Genomic DNA, 17026 nt, shown 5'->3' with positions numbered 1-17026 from the left:
GCCTGTAAAACTGCACTAAGATGAGACTGAAAAAAGTACAAGTTTACAAAGGGCAGACAACATTAAGATCAGTTTAAGAAATTCCAAATCCCCAAGTGACTGAAGCATAGAAAAATCTTGTTACTTGGCTCCAGAATACTTACCAAATGAAACAAGATATTTTCACAGCTGTTACCTCTCCCTCACATGATTCTGTTGAATCGAGAGGGTCGAAGGTATTGTGTGCAAATGCACATTAGTAACCCATTGTATTAAAACAACCAATTTCCCAGGTAAGACATCAAAGAAACATATGTGCCACCAAAATTATGTTATTAGTCCAGGTTGGCTTCGTAAACATGCATCGATATTTCCCATCAGTTAAAAGAGAAGACGTCTGCTCTCCTGTAAGTGGCTCAGCTTCTTTCTCCTGTTCAATAAGAAGCAACTCTCTCAAGACAGTACATAAAGATATGTTTATTAATACATATCCATCAGTGCGGCCTTCAATGCCATTGAAACATGCAACTCAACCGAGACAAAATTTGTATTTCCAGTGCTTCTTTTAATGAACACAACTGCAAAGCCATTATAAATTACTGAGGAGGTATTCGTTCTTTAACAGAATTAACTACGCCATTCAGGTCCTACTTGAGCCCATTAATGAGGGTTAGAGGTTACCATCATTGCAAGTCTTTGAGCAATATGTAGAATGAAAGATGGAAGGAAGATCTGAATTCAGCTGCAGCTTCATACCACAGCAGAGGTAGATCTGTTCCCTATGGTGGAAAACGCACTCCGAAGAGGCAGTTTATTGGTGGACTGTATAGGATTCACGGAGATATGTCACACGTCTGTGAAGGAAAACTGAAGGATCAAATAAAAATTCTGATAAAATCAAAAAATGAAAGATCTTTTAAAAAGATTTTTTTTAGATTTCTACATAAAACAATATGGCAATAAAACTGTTATCCAAAGTTAAGGCACTAAATAGGCCAAATGCTACTCCTGTTAAGTGTTCTAAGAATAATTTACATTTCAAACAGTGCAGTTTCTTACATTTTTTTGTTAACTTAATGTTTTCTTTATCAACAACTTAATGAGGAATCATGGTAAGGCAATACATTACAAAATAAAATAATTATAATAAAAATATTACAGAAACATTGTACCCCAAAACAACTCAATATGCCAATGGTTTTCTGTGCTGTTAGTCTTCTAATGCCATTAGAATGATGTACTGATATGGCTTGGCAAATAAGAATGCATAGATTAAAAACGACCTGTCCACTCACCCATTCTTCCATTTCTCTAACCTCAGTTTCCCCCCCACAAATGGGAAAAAAAGACTAAATAATTTTACAGAACAAGAAGCTGCTTGTCTTGCAAAATTAACGGGACATGAACATTAAGGCCGCAAAGGATTACAGTGAAGGCATCGAAACCACGGTGAAGTCTACCCCAGCGCAGCTCCCCGCTGAGTCCTGCAGTCTCAGTGGAAAAAAATCCTGGACTCTCCGAAATCCACTCAGCTCCTGCAAGAACAGCTTCCCGTCTGCCCTCTGCAGGTCACTTTTTTCCACCTGCCCTACATGGAATCTTTTTGCAACAATTTGAATCCCCCCCCCCATCCCTAAAAAGTTCATCAAAAGTTCCTGATATGAATGAAGAATTGGTACCAGCAGCCTCTGGCCGTGTCCCCCGTTAAAAAATGAATAAAACAAGTAATTTTGTCCTCGTCCTTTTTTTCCCCACAATTTCCATTTTCATTAAAAAAGTCTCCCAGTGAAACCGCGTGCCTGAAGGCATCACGTAGTCTCCCAGTGAAACCGCGTGCCTGAAGGCATCATGTAGTCTCCCAGTGAAACCGCGTGCCTGAAGGCATCACGTGATCAGCAGCTGCCGACTGTCCACGCAGGCAGGCTCCAGCGCAGGCTGCAGGGGAACGCACAAGCTCATCGGCGACAGCGGGGAGGGAGCAGTGTTCTGTGTCACTGTAACGAGTCTGGCCTTCCAGCACAGGTCTTTTGTTTGTGGTGGCAGAAGCTCAGATTCTTGTGAAAAAATAAAATAAAAAAAACTATGCTTAAAAATCAAGTCCCCGTGGCAGCCCCCGGTGCACGTGGTTAGCTGGAAAAGGAAACAGAGGACACGTGTGAAGGACACATCTCGTCTCTCGTTCGGTTAGACCACACAGGTACTGGGATAGAAGAAGACAAGAAAGGCTTGGTTAGGGTGGACTGTGCTCTTTATCTACGCCTCTTTACCACTGCATGGATGAACCATTTATTTTGGTCTGGATTTTTGTTTTATGAAGGGGTGAGACACAGAAAAGGCCCTGCTCCGCACTGCCTGGCCTGACCACTCGGCGTTTCTGATGAGAAAGGCATTTGCAATTTCAAAAACGGATCTTCTGAAAAAAGACTGTACCCCACAGAATGAACGGAAGGACAGAGAATGACCTGAAAGGTCTCTTATAACAGGACCTTACATATTTATTACTACCCGGTGGTCAGGATGCCCGTGGGTTTTAATCTGCCCATTTTTATAATAAACTATTATGTAACAAGGTGAAACCCGACACAGCACACCCTGTGGTGTTGCCACAGGGTAACATGTTCCTCATGAAGACAGAATTACTTGTCATTCTTCATGATTATTATTTCCTACTAGGAAAGCTAGGATAGGGAGTTATCACCATTCCAGAATTATGAAAGGAAGTTAGTCTGTCAGAGACTAGTTACCCTGTACTCTCAACCCTCTGAAAATGCAAATGAAAAACACCCTCTCAATATAAGACATCCTCTCAGATTTAGTCCAGTCATTTACATTTCCTAGATAATGTGGAGAACTGATTAAGAAGGCAAACAAAGTCCTTGGGTTATAGTTGAAAGTGTAAAATTTAAATCAAGCGATGTTGTGTTAAAAGTCTCTAACACAGTAAGACCTGATTTACAATACCGTGCACAAATGTGGCCACCAAATTATAGATAAGATATTGCTGCACTGGAATCAGTCCAGATAAGAGCAACCAGAGACAGTCCAGGACGTAAGCCAATGTCCTGTACTGAAAGGGTGAAAGAGCCAGACTGTTCAGTCTCAAACAGAGAAGACTATGAGGGGAACTGACCCAAGTATTCAAAACCCTCAAAGACTCTGACAAAGTCAACTCGGTGGGCTTCTTCAGAGTGACCAGCGAAGCACAGACCAGAGGGAACAAGTGGGAACTACAGGGACGTGCATTTAAAACTAGGAACAAGAGGCACTCTTTACACAAAGGGTTGTGGGAGTGTGGAACAGGCTACCCTGCCATATTGTCAAGCTGTTACTCTGGCCTCTTGCAAGAAATAGTCGGATAAGATCCTTGACTACTGCACAGGTCACACGGTCTCCTCTCACGTAACCGTTCTCGTGCTCTTCTGTTCTAACTGCTACACCTGTCAGCGCTGGAACCATTTATCGTATTCTACCTGGGCAACAGACACAGATTCTCTGTAGGGAAAAAGACTGCTAGGTCTCCTCTAGGCTGCTTCACAAAACAAGCAGGTACTGTTGGCTTAACAGACACCATTGTGTATGTAAATCCTGCTCCAGTTAAGAACAGGAAACAAACAAAGCTATGAATTGAGCGTGTCATTAGAACTCATACTTAGTGATAAATCACTTAAAAGCGCAATACCACAAGGACCGGCACTGTGATAACTTTACCTTTTCTGAGAAGGTACTGCTTAAGAAACAGGAGACTTTTAAAATACTATTGTTGGGGAAATACTGACACACAACAAACCCTGAATATCCCAAGGAGAGCAAATGTTTACACAACTGAAAAACAATTCCTGTTGTTTCAGTTCAGAACAAAGCACATGCAGTGTACGAATAAAAGATCCCGTCGCAGGAGAGCGTGCAGTGTCGGTGGGGGTGTCGATCAGGTCCGCGATGCGCTGTGGGACTCCGGGGCTCCTTACCTGGGCTTGCCCGTCACACTTTTGGGATTCCTGCGGAAGGACTGGTTGGCCACGGAGCGCGTGGACATGGTGCGCGGCGAGGCCCTGGTGAAGGAGGAGGGCGGGGTCTTGGGGATCTTCTTCCCCAGGTGGCCGATCCACTTCTTCTGCTCCTCCTGGGACAGCGCCAGCAGCAGCATGTCCCTGGCCGTGGTCACGTCGTAGTTCACTGTCGAGACAGAGCAGCAGCTGAGCGGACGCCAGGCACGGAACGATGCTCCCAAACCGCCGGGAGTAAACCGCCGGGGGCAAAACGCAGCGCCCAAACCCCCGGGAGCAAAACACAGCGCCCTAACCGCCAGGTGTACCCTCTATTGCGCCCTCTATGGCGCTACAGCGTTTTTCAGCTTGCCACATCCTCCTTTCTGAATCCGATATAAAGTATCATTATTTTTCTCAACGGCAAGGACTGGAACATTCCTGAACGAGAAAACAAGGGAAATCAAAACCGAGAGCGATGGCATCTATCATACCGATGACCTCAACCACAGCTGTTAGCCGTCTGTACTTGGCAGCTCTGGGCCAGCGCTGGCGACTCTTCCTCGAGCGCTGCTCGTGCTCCTGTGATGCCCGGGGGCGGCGGGCTGTACCTTTGCAGGGCGCGATGACGTCCTCCTTCTTGTCCAGGTGGTCCTTGTGGCACTTGACATGGCAGCGGCGGCACTCCAGGGCTGGCGGGGGCTTGAAGACGTGCCACAGGGGCTTGGCGCAGGCCTCGCAGTTGGTGGGGAAGTGGTAGAGCGTGGGGATGAACTCGTGCCCCTTGTGAGGCAAGCAGTTGGTCTTCTCGCCCTGGTGTACCGATTCCGTGTCTGCGTCCTTCCTGCACTCCCCCTCGTTGGCGTAGAGGATCTGGGAAGGACCAAACCCCACGTTTAGAGGTGCAGAAACGAAGACAAGAGCACGTTCAGAGGAGTAACACATCACTCCGCAGAGCGGACAGCCACTGAGCCTGGAGCACATACACTTATCTCGGTCTTTTTCACAAAATCCCTTAAAATGGCTTTATAACATTTTTTTCTGGTTTTGTCCTCAAAGGTTTCTGTGCTTAAGAGTTAACTTTCCACTAATGCTCTTCACTGCTTAAGCTTTTTAAATCACTTGATAATAGAGATTTTTTCAGCTTTCCATTTTGATATTGACCACACTCCGTACTTAGTCGAAAAATGTTTAAAAGTCACATTTTCACTTTAGTCTTACTGATAATGATTAAGCCCAGTCTGTTGGATAAATTGAACTATCGTTTTTTAAAGCAATGGCCTGTTAAAGCCAGAGTACCTTGTGTAAAATGGTTATAAAACTTTTTTATAGCTATATCCCCCGTTTCTTTCCCATACAGTGCCAAAAAAAAGTTTGTGAACCCCCTAGGATTTTCACATATTTGACATATTGCATTTGAAACCCAAAATAATAATATATCTCTACCCAAGTCCTAATAACAGATAACACGGATGACATAAAACAAGATACTCTTTCAACATTTATCTCAAACGATACCTGGAAAATCCTGGGGATTTCGTCAGTTTCGGCTCTGTACACATCGCCTTGCGTGACCGGACGCACATGGAAGAGTTTGCTGCACAAAGGAAATACGTTTTGTTAAAAATGGGGCCTCAGGATCTGGATGCTATGAATTTCACACCCATTTTCATCTGGCTTATTTGTGTCCAAGCTATGAAAAATGCACACTGCTCTCCCCTTGTCCTGTCTAATAAATATGCAGTGGAGCTTCAGACACACAGGACTTAAATTCATATCAAAACCTAATACACTAGAAAAGGCAACTTCCATTTGCTTTAAGGTAACATGCTTTTCCTTAACACATCTGGTGTACTGTTACATGTTTTGTTCAGTTTTATGATATGCGTTTAAAAATTTACACTTAACTGTTATAGTACAAGGTGAAGAGCATAATGGTCACTGAGCACTGACACTACAGCTGTAAAATATCCTTCCTTGTAAGACTTGGCAGCTACAAAGTAATAGGCTTCTCTGTTAATGTGATACACAGGTGCCACTCAGAAACAGTACTGTTCTTGCCCCAGCCAATTTTTCACTTGGGTTTAGCCTGGAGGGTACCAAATAGGTATCAGCTCTGTAGCTATTGGTATCAAATCAGAGCATTTAATAATATAAAACAAAACTTAGAAACGTACAGCTAGCTCCTTGTTCAAAACATGAATCAAAACAGCTATCTTAAGTTCCAGATGTATGCCTGATCAACTGCAAACTCTAAAACAGAGTCACCTGAAGGCAACCAATGTTTTTTCTTTAAATCCAATATAATAATTCAGTTTTCCTGGAGGGTTCTTCATGGTTAAGCTGAGACAGTGGCGAGGTGTTTTCGAAGGTGCATGTACTGCATGATAGAGCGCAGACTCAACAATACTCACTCAATATCTAGTACCATGGAGGGGTTCGACTGTTCTTTGTCCTGTTCATCATTGTAAAACAGGATCTTCTTGCTGCTGACCACCACGTACTGAGGACAAAAAACAAAAAGCTGTACTTTTTTACACCGAACGGTAGCAAGTGTAAGGATAGAGAGACGGATTCTCTGCATCATGCGAGTCACACGTCTGAAAATTCACGTCTGCACAGGTCTGGAAAAATCTCTAGTTCAGCTCCAGGAAAAGCTGAGTTGCCAAAACTGGCCACTGATGTTCCCACAGCGCACTAGTGAAGAAACTGGTTCACTGAAAAATTCTGTGAGAGGCAAGATTCTCATCCATGAGTGAATAATCATCACCCCTCCTTTCTCCTGCAGGCCAGAGGGGTATCCGAGTATTTATAGATCTCCAGCTTCTGGTTCAATGGAGACCCTTAATGAAACGAAGCCTGGGCGTGCACTGCTCTGGAGATGATGCAACACTGCCCACAGGTTAAGTTAGCACATTGTGCTGAGGTTGATTCACATGTCATAGCAAGCTGTACTGGACAAGCAGCTTGAAAAGGCTGCAAATATCAAAATATTCTTCCAAGAGACAAGTTGATTGGACAAATCTGGAAGAACGGACCCTCTGCCACTCAACAACGGGCCCCCTGCCCCTCAAACCTCCTCTGCCTCGCATGTGAGTTGCAACAGCGTATTTAAAAGAGAAAGGGTCCGTCCGAATTCTGGCAGGGAAAAACAATAATGAAAAGGAAATGAAAAATAAGAAATATACCTGCTTTTTCCAGCCGTATCGTTTTATGTTGGCTCTGTTGGGTATCGACAGCCAGCCTTCAAGCCTTGATTCTGAGGAGAGACAGACAGGAAGGAAACGGTTGGTCTGGAAGAATCATGAAAAAGCACTGGGTTGGGAACTCATGCAGGGTTTAGAAGCAACTTAAAGAAAAGGAAAACAATAGCCAGACAGCAGCTCAAAGAACAGAATCGTGTCACATAAAATATTCACAAGGCATGCTTTGGCACAAAGCAATTAATTCAAAACAAGCATCATCTACTGCTTCTTATTTCAGCGAGTTCTCCGTATAGACAGCTGAGGTCAGTTTGGGCAACGTTTTCATGTTTAACCTCCTCGCTGTTCGTGCCAAAATAATACGAAAATTATCCTCCCAAATGTCAGGAAGAGGCTTCTGGGGCCTTTCAGAGCAGGGCACATCAACCCTGTCCCGTTTTCAGCACTGTGGAAGTGTGCCCACTGTGAGGAGCCACAGACTTCACTTGCTCTACTCCTCGCAGAAGACTTTTTTTCTTTAAATAGAGGTCTCCATTATTCCATCTGGACTTATTTAATTTTGCTTCTGAAGTCTGTCAAGATTCTCTTCTTTCTGAGTGCACGCATTTTGTGAGCTCAGTAAATGTATAAAGAATGTCCTTCACTCAGAAAAGGCCCATCAGAAGCGCTGCTTAGAGGGGAGGACGCGTGTCAGACTGCAAACCACAGCCAAGAAAAAGAGACAAACACACATACACAGGGCAGGCACAGACGAAGCCAGAACTCCAATTTACTCACAGAGGAAATAGAATAGAAGATACAAAGATAAGGAGAGCAGGGAGAACCAACTAGACATGGGGAATAAGAAATGAGAAAGGAGTTTAACAGACTGATACAAAGTACTCAATGCCCACTGAAAAAGGAATAAAACCCAGAGTAACCACAATTAGTCTGTAGATTGGCCTTTCTATTGCTATTTTGAAGCGTGAAATGGCACAGCAGGAAGAGTGGAAGCTGAGCCTCTCTCCCAGTTCAGAGCTAATTTACACCAAATGGCAGGTACGTAATCTACAATACAAATGACACCGGTAAAGTGCATCAGAACGCTCTGAACATGACCTATCATAGGTCTGCTGCTCCACCTTGACCCTTTCAGGGACGAGTCTTGAGTCTGAACTACAGAGAAGCTGAGACCTGGTCGGTTTTGGAACAGGAAACAATTAAACTAAATGGAAAAAAAAACAGAAACAAAAAAATGGCGGATTTGTTGGCATGGATGAAACGTGGTAAATTTACTTGAGCTCAGCTTTTCAGAAACCCGGCTTTGTTCCCCTGCAGTGATAATTCCGGCTTGCAACACTGCTGAAAGTGCCCCTTGTTTCCTCCACACACAGCCCGTTTAACAGGGCTGCCTTTCATCTTACAGCACCGACAAACGGCTAGACAGACTCACTGCCTCCAAAGAGCTGCCCTTTTCTTGTTCCTTCCCCTTTCGCGCACAGAACCCGTAAGAGCTTTCCGGAGCTCAGAGCAGAGCGGCCTACCTGCTATGTTGCCGTCTGCCTCGTCCGTCTGCAGGCTGGCCACGCTGGAGTTGTCCATGCGCAGCTGCAAGTCGTTGAGCTTCTCCCTCAGCTGCTCAATGTCGCTCTCCTTGCTGTCCAGCTGCATCTGCAGCTCGTTGCGGTATGTGGACTCCTCAGCCAATTGCTTGTGGGGGGAAAAGAACGATCAGTCTCTCAGGGGACGTCTGCATGCACAGCTATGTGTAGTAAATGCGTTCTTTTCATACACCATATGACATGACTAGTGTTCCATGTTTTCAGTATTCTACTACAATATACCTCATTATAAAAGCCTAATTTAGCTAAACATATGTATTGCCCTCTGAGTACAGAATGTTTTTTTAATCATGTATCATTATTTAAACTACAGTTGTGATTACTGTACATTACACACACACACCTGCATTCTGCTGGAAAGCATATCTTTGGCATGTTTCAGTCAACATGTCTGCAACATTTGTAGCAAACTTCAGCACTGAAAAGTGAGCTAAAAGGGCTCAGGGATTAGGTTGCTTAAGGGACTGATGAGGCAGACCATTCATTGGCTTTAAACACTTTGTTTTGTACTTAGCAGAGTCTGAGTGTTTTTTACTGTGAAACAAAATCACCCAAAGAGACGTTTAAAAGGGATGCCACAAAGATAAACACTGAAAACGCCAAAGACTAGAAATCAGGCAATATTTAAGAAGTGCCTTAACTGCTTATGATTATATTTGAGGTGTACTATCAACATCATTACAGTAACAAAGTAGGGCACACAATGATGTTAAAAGACAGTAGCCCCTTCAAAGAAACTTATAAGCAAATATCTAGTCTTGCAATGCCTACAATATTGACTTTGCTGAGCTGAAACAAAATGTCTGCCAAACTTGCACGGAGTATTTCAATGACAATTTCAATTCCAGTGCATCAACTTCCACAGGCGAACGGGTGCAACGTACTGCCTGCATCTCGCTCAGCTCCTTCTGGTACTTGATGGCCATGTGGTTGAACTTCTCCTTCTCCTGGTTCAGCTCCAGCTGCAGCTTCCTGTTCTCCTTCTCCTTCTTCCTCAGGTCTGCGGTGCTGCCCTTCTTCTTCTGGTCCAGCTTCATGTCCTTGCGGTTCATGATCTCGGCCAGCTTGTTGACCGCCTGCGGGAGCAGACCAAGAAGCGGGCAGCAGGTTAAAGGTTAACCGTTGAAGAGCATCTCAGGAGAGGCCTCGAGGTTTGAAGGAGAGGAAAGGACAACACTCCAATTCTCGGCCCTCAGGGGATGAGCCAGTGTTGCACTGCTTTACCAGAACATTCACTCAGAAAACCCAGGGTGTGAGACAGTTTGGACAACAAGAAAGCTCCCTTAAGACCAACTTGACACCTCTGCTCATCCCAATGCCCTGGAAACGAACTGGAGATCGCGGCCATGAGTTTTAAAAATGGCTGCTATGAACCCCACTGTCCACCACAGCCTCCCAGCTGTCATGGTTCCTGTGTCCAAGCACAGCCCCGGGCTTCTCCTTTTTTGGGAACCATTATTAAAAGAAAAGGATAAAACATTTTCCTCGCACGAAAACCCCCCAGTGCCCCATCCCCACCAGGAGCCCCCCTCCCAAGGGTTCAATCCCCCGAAAAGAAGTCAAGACCGCGACTGCTGACATCCGGCGCGATGAAGGCTGGCGCAGGCCGGAAGCAGTGGTCCGTGGCTCCGACAGTCCACACTGCCCCCCACAGGAGCTGCACACAGCCTGACACAACCCACCTGCGTCTTCAGAGTGCGCTCCGTGTTCAGGATCTTCTCGTAGTGCGCTTTGACCGAATTCGTCAGCTCTTCCTTTTCGGTAGCAAACACTGAGGAATCAAAGAAGCAGGGAGGTGAGTCTCTTTCTGTCCGTTGCTTGTGACACTGCACATCATGGCTGGAGACGGACCTCCAACTAGAGTTAGTGTTGATCATGGGCAAACAAAAAGTAGAATTAAGCTGAGCAGCGTCCTGGAGGCCAGAAACGCAAAACACTCTCAATGAGCACCAGCACAAAACCAAGAGATCAAATAAACTAGATCTAGATTTTCCATCAAAGAAACATTTAACCCCCGTTGAAAGTGCACTTCGGAGAGGTTACCTTCTTCTTGGACCCGCATCTTCTCACTGAGCTCGGTCTTTTCCTTGGAGAGGTTTTCCACATCTTTGGTCAGCGTTTTATTCGTCTCTTCAAGCTGGCGGCATCAAACACAGAATCCTCAATACCGATGCACTGCTGCTCGTGGCACTCTGTACACACCACTTTATTATTTCGTGGCAGCTATCGGTTATGAAACAGTCAGTAACTAACAGCGTAACTAAACATGTGCCTGGACCATTCACAAATAATTCTTCTGGACCCACAACTAGAAAATATATGTCCTGCGCAGGCTCCACCCTCAACCGTACAAAAGCAAATGGCCACAGAAAAGCCGGCCCTGCTATAAATTCCATTAAATCCTAATTTAAAGTCATCCAGGCATGCCTTTTCAAAAACTTATCTATATAAAGAGATGAATACCACTAGATGATACAGAAAATTGCCCCCATCTTTTTGCTTCTTAAGAGCCGGATGAGAACTGTGGGTCGGGTGACCCCAGAGCCAGCCAGTCGCCAGTCTGCCTACTGAAGCTGCCACAGTCGGGTGGAAAGCTGGCTGTGAGGTTAGGTCCGGGACGTCCAGCCCGTTATCCGAGCCGGCACTCACCAGGGCGATCGTGCTGTCCTTCTCGCTCAGCTCCTGCCTGTGCCGCGCCGCTGCCTTCTTGCTCTCCTGCGTGAGCTCGAAGTACTGCTCCTCCTGCAGCGCCCTTGCCAGCTGCTCCGACTCCGCCTTGGTCACGGTCAGGTCCAGCTGCGCTGACAGGGAATCCCTGCGAAGCACAGGCCGGCTAGTGGTGATCCACGTGCACAGCACTCCTGCTCCCTGACCCCCTGCCCCCAATCCCCGTCCATTCCCCACCCCCGCCCCCGCCCCCCTCTCATACCATGTCTCCACCCCTCCCTGCCCCCAATCCCCACCCATTCCCCCACCCCTCTGATACCCTGTCCCCGACCCCCCCCCGTTATCCCAGCTCAGCCAGCAGGACAGGAAGTCAGACACAACCAAAAATGGACAGAGAACAGGGGAAAACTCTGGAAGAAGTGACCTTAAAAAACGAAACATCCCGGACACCTTAAGATCGCAGTGTTGCAATTGCAAACCATAAGAATAAATGCATCTTTAATTTAAAAAAAAATGTTTACCTTTCAACATTCATGTCCTGCACCTTCTTTTGCATGTCCTGGACGAGCCTGTTCTTCTCCGTGATCTCCTCCTTCAGCTCTCTGACCTGAGTCTTGTATAGTGTCTGTGAAGAGATCGGCAGTCACTAGAGGCTGCGCAAGGACCTAAAGCAGCTCTCCGGCTGCCATCTTTAAGACCCAAGACTCGTCTTCTGGGAAGTGGCATAACTGATTACAATAACAACCATGAGCCTTTTGGACCAAAGGATGGAAAGTCATCTGTCCACAAACTATTTTCAGCATAATCTATAATTGACTGCTAGTCTGAGGGTGCCAAGTCCTGTTGTATGACATGAATCCCTGAGGATCATGAGACCAAAGAGGTAAACATGCTGCACAGTGCACCCACACTCCCGTCAGGCGCTGCAGATGTCTGCCACAAGAGCAGTAAACTGGGTATTCAGTGACCTCTCTGCAGAATGTGACTGTGGCATGATAAGTGGGGAAACACTTTGCAAAATAAAAGGCTTCTTGGAAAACCTCCCCTCATTTAGCTGGGCAGCTCTCAACAACAAGCACAATATCTGTTTTATAAGATATAAGATCACTTTATTGGCTATATACAATTTCTTGCATTAAGAATTTGTCTTTTCGCATACCCCAGCTTGCTCTCCATGAGACACACAGATGGGAAGAGAGAAGCTTGGGGTCAGAGCGCAGGGTCAGCCATTTATACGGCGCCCCTGGAGCAGTTGGGGTGAAGGGCCTTGCTCAGGGGCCCAATGGAGTAGGATTCCTCTGCCAGCCACGGGATTTGAACCGGCAACCTTCCAGCCACAGGCACAGATCCTCAGCCACAGAACCACCACACCTTTATGAATGTTCTTTTTGTTGCACTCTGCTGAACTCCTTTTTTGACACAGGCTAACAGGCACACCACACCTTTGCACAGGAGGAAAAGAGGGCCGAGTCGCGTTCACCCCGACGGGAAGCCTAAGCAGCCCACCTCCAGGAGGGGTCGTACAGCTTCACAGTGGTGACCTACCAGCAGGTGGTGCGACGGGAGGGTGAGACCACAGGGCACAGACGGCCTGGTCCCTGCGAGCTGGGAGACCTGGGCTGGTCACACATTCCCGCTATCTTTACAAGCGGATCTTTAGGAAAAACCTCAAGCCTGCTCGAGGGAATGTTCCTAGGAACTTCCCGAAAGTGAAGCAACGTTCATGAGGCAGAGTACTCACCGAAAAATACTGCTCAGCTTCCAGCTGGTCCTGCAGTTCTCTCATCTGTCCCTCATTCCCTCTGTACTGCCTGAAGGAAAGAGCAGTCGGACCAGAAAAGTCAGACTTGGCAGCAGAGTCAAAGAGCGCCAGGCACAGGCTCAGCTGAGCAAGGCCACTGCTGGTCTCCTGGTCTCTCAAACTATGTAAAAGATTTTACTTGGACTGACATCCAACTTAAAGGACATTTTTAAATCCTGTTTTCCCCAAAACACAACAAATATTAAAGGAACAAAGATTCCTGTAGATGGTATCAGTTTCTTCTGGAAAGAACTTAAAAATGACAGAACCAAGTTCTACATTTTCACAGGAACCCCGAGTGAAGGTAGAGCATACATTTTTTTAAAATCCCAAATTAAAAAAAAAACAAGAAGGGGTAGTTTAGTTAGAAAATCGTTTACACGAATAACCAGCTATTTCACAGCTGTGCTGAAACAGCTGTCACAAGAGAACTATGAGTGGTTTTAGGAAAGAAGATTCCACTCATGTCTGGTGAATAGCTGAGGTTGACCTGAGCTCACGGGGAGTCTGGCTGTCTTACTTTGTGAGCTGGGCCAGCTGGAACTCCAGCGACCTCTTAGCCTCCAGGGCGGTGTTCATCTCCTGCTTGAGCTGCTTCTCTGACCCCTTCATCCGATCAGCCTCCACAGCGCGCGTCTTCAGCTCGGCCTGGGCCTGGACACGCCTGCCGGACTCCTGCTCCAGCTGGACACGCACACTCCTCACCTGCGGAGGGGCCAGAGCGCACGCTGAACACCCTGCGCCCCTGGACATCGCCCGGGCGCCCCCACGCCCTCATCACCCCACCGTTCCAGCGGGGAGAGGAAACATGGTGGAAAAAAACTGTACAGTTCTGAGGACGTAGGGCGCAGTAGCGTACCGCCCGCCCTTCACCCTTCCCGCTACAGGGAGCTGTGGGGCTTCCAGGTTTTAATCACTCAATTCACACCCAAATTCCATTTTCTGGCTTCCTGAATAGTATATGTGATTTTCATAACAGGACTCTGTAATAACATCTTCATTCACCCAACTTACAATGCATGACACAGGCTCTCACTCGAGAAAAAGCACTTAACATATCCCTTTGTCATCAAACACTGATTATCTGTTTTGGTGTAGCCTGACGGAGCATTATCAAGGCTTCTACAACTTCCAAAATGCTCATTTCAAATTTTTATTCAGATGGAGAGCTATGTAAACTATGCCAAACACCCACCTGAAAGAAGAGAGCTGCTACGCATTCATAAGCTTGTAAGATGGAAGAAACCCCCCTGGTATTAACACCAGACAGCTATTGAAACACAAGGGAATTGCACAGCGAAGCAAAGTTTCCTACCTTTGACATTCTTTGACAAATAGTACAACAAAATAAATTTAAATCCCTGTGTCAAATGCCATCCCATGATTTTATAAATACGAAACAAAAATGAATGATGGATGGGGTCATCAGAGCTTCTAAATGTGCAACTCTACGAGTCCACTCCATTGCAGAATTTTATTACAACCAGCTCCTGAACTGCTATATCTATTACTCTGATTATGGGTAACATCATGAAGAAGCGGACGGTAAAAAACTTGGAAGGTCTGCAAGTTGAATACTCCCGTTATACTTCAATACAGCTAGATAAATGGGTAGCAAGCTGGAGAATGTGGTGTATGGCAACACAGCATTGTACTGTAGGTCTGGGTTCTGACTGAATCTTAGCATAGGACTCTAATGTCCAAAATCTAACACCCTGTGTGTAGGACTCGGCATGACTTCATTGTGCCACGCATTGTGCTGCTGAGGTCAGTGGCTCGGAGCCCCAATTTCTCCCTCACCTTTTACCTACACTGCTTCATCTTTGAGTCTTACACAGTTATCATCTGAATATGCTGTAAAGTTTTAGCCCTTAAACACGAACTTACAGGTGCAACTAATTTGTTTTAAGCGTTTTTCAAAGACAATAGCAAAAAAACAAAGTGTGCTCTCAGAGCCTTCTTCTTCTGGGTGTTTGTTAAGATTCAATGTCATCCACTTTAGCTATTCCTAACCATTTTGTATAATTTAACAATCATATTTTTTTCATTAGGAGCTGCTTTCCCTATAAAAAAAACTATTAATGAATGAGACGGAAGCACCTCCCAGATACACTGAAAATGCAGAAATGTGTTTTACTTCGAGCTCATCAGCGGTAAAATGTCCAACCAGGGGTGGAATGACAGCACTGACCTCCTCCTCCAGCCTCTCCTTCTGCTTCATGAGCTGCTCGATCTTCTGCACAGACTGCTTCAGGTCGAACTCCAGCATGGAGCACTGCTTCTCCACCTCCACCACCCTGTTCTCGGCCTTCAGCCGCGCCATGCTCTCCTCCGACACCTTCTGCTCCACCGCTGCGGAGAGCACACACCCGTTCACACCCGCGCCGCGCCGCGCCGCGCCTCCCCTCCCACACAACCCCTGCCTCCCCAGGCTTTGCTTTTCTCCAGTTATCTTTTTATTTCTTTTCAGCTCAAGCAAATGTCCGCCGCCCCCTTCCCGGCGACATTCAGCCGACAGCCTCGGCCTAGAACCGCACTGCACTGGCTCTGGAGGGTCCGGGAGGACAAGCCCCTAATCAGGGAGGAGTGGGCAGAACTGCGCCTCCCGGAACACCTTATCTAAACCGGACACCTCATCTCACCGATTAAGGGGTGGGCCCCTCTCGCAAAAAGTTCGAAACTAAACAAAAACGAGGCGGATGAGGTCTCAGAGCATCAGATAACTTCAGGTCAGGCTTCCAGCATAGCGTGTCAGCCTTTCACTGGGCTTTTACCGCTTCTTGTATGGTGATGAGTATATAATAAAAGTACTATAAGATATTAATCCGAAGAGGAAACAAACCTACCGACCTGTCAAAATCTCTCAAAGGTGCACAAACCATTCAAAGGGCTTCAGACTAACCACTGCGACCTACGGGAAAGATGGGGAGCGGTCGTCCCCGACGGCGCCGGGCCCCGCCTACCTTGCATGGTGGCCGACTTGGCCTCCTCGATGGACTCGTACTTGTCCGTGAGCCGGGCCTTCGTCGCGGCGTGCTCCGCCAGCTCGTGCTCCAGCCTCTGCTGCAGGGTCTTCAGCTTGTAGTTCAGGTCAATCTCCAGGTTGTTCTTCTCCTACAGAGGGGGGCCCACAGATCAAAGCTTCCCCGCTCGAGACGCCCTGCCTCTCCCCAGCCCAGGCAAGGCACGACTGGCCGCGCCATTGCCAGTCAAAATCACGCCAAGGAGACGCATCTGTAACGACGGCTAACTCTGAAGATCTGGGTTTCTCACGTTGACATACCTTTGAAGCATAATAACCAACCGGCTGTAGCCAGAAGACGGCCAGTCAGGATTTCCAGTACACACAAATGCAACAGGAAAGTTGGAAGGTGAAATATGTTCACCTCGTATGCCAATAAATTGTTTCTAAATTTTAATAGATCTGACATGACCGGCACACTAATGTCTTACCTTCTCCAAATTATTGCTTCTCTCTTGGGCTTGCTTCCTTTCCGTTTCCACTTTTGAAAGCGTCAGTTTGAGGTTTTTCAGGTCTTCTTGCAAACCAGTTATCCTTCCTGGCAGTCAGAAGAAGACAGATTTGCTGCTTAGCTCACACACAGTCTTTAGCTCCTACACACCAAATGGCTGATGGATCGTTTTGATTTCACTAAGGTTTCAATGTTTGTGTGACTGAATGTCTCTGTTATACGTGCCAGGCAACAGTTACAGCTGTACTGCAAAATGGTCAAAATTGTTTGCGTTGACCTTTACAAGTAATGCAAATAACTCACACCTTTGCTTTTAACA

The 17026-nt window shown here is 46.4% G+C and overlaps 1 protein-coding gene across 3 annotated transcripts in view; it reads right to left on the bottom strand.

Annotated features, from left to right (window-relative positions):
- Positions 1-437: 437 nt before the first annotated feature.
- rock1 (Rho-associated, coiled-coil containing protein kinase 1) overlaps positions 438-17026 on the bottom strand; it is a 66756-nt gene continuing 50167 nt past the window's right edge. The window contains exons 17-34 of one of the 3 annotated variants that reach the window (XR_016091241.1): positions 16688-16794; positions 16198-16348; positions 15426-15586; positions 13755-13939; positions 13175-13244; positions 11955-12058; positions 11416-11581; positions 10810-10903; positions 10449-10537; positions 9651-9842; positions 8689-8854; positions 7943-7992; positions 7151-7221; positions 6377-6465; positions 5481-5559; positions 4574-4835; positions 3945-4152; positions 438-2109 (exon numbers count right to left, since the gene is read on the bottom strand). Coding sequence is in view for 2 of the 3 variants with exons in the window: in XM_088918562.1 (XP_088774688.1) it covers positions 2164-2179; positions 3945-4152; positions 4574-4835; positions 5481-5559; positions 6377-6465; positions 7151-7221; positions 8689-8854; positions 9651-9842; positions 10449-10537; positions 10810-10903; positions 11416-11581; positions 11955-12058; positions 13175-13244; positions 13755-13939; positions 15426-15586; positions 16198-16348; positions 16688-16794 (2210 nt within the window). In the remaining variant the exon portion in view is untranslated. Of the gene's footprint in view, positions 2180-3944; positions 4153-4573; positions 4836-5480; positions 5560-6376; positions 6466-7150; positions 7222-7942; positions 7993-8688; positions 8855-9650; positions 9843-10448; positions 10538-10809; positions 10904-11415; positions 11582-11954; positions 12059-13174; positions 13245-13754; positions 13940-15425; positions 15587-16197; positions 16349-16687; positions 16795-17026 lie in introns of all 3 variants that reach the window. The other 2 variants (XM_088918563.1, XM_088918562.1) reach the window with 2 other exon arrangements.

This window comes from Atractosteus spatula, chromosome 6 (genome assembly GCF_055471065.1).
Source record: "Atractosteus spatula isolate fAtrSpa1 chromosome 6, fAtrSpa1.hap1, whole genome shotgun sequence".
In the NCBI taxonomy this organism is placed as follows: Eukaryota; Metazoa; Chordata; class Actinopteri; order Semionotiformes; family Lepisosteidae; genus Atractosteus; species Atractosteus spatula.
Note: the sequence above shows the minus strand (reverse complement) of the source record. Positions and strands in the feature narration are given on the sequence as shown.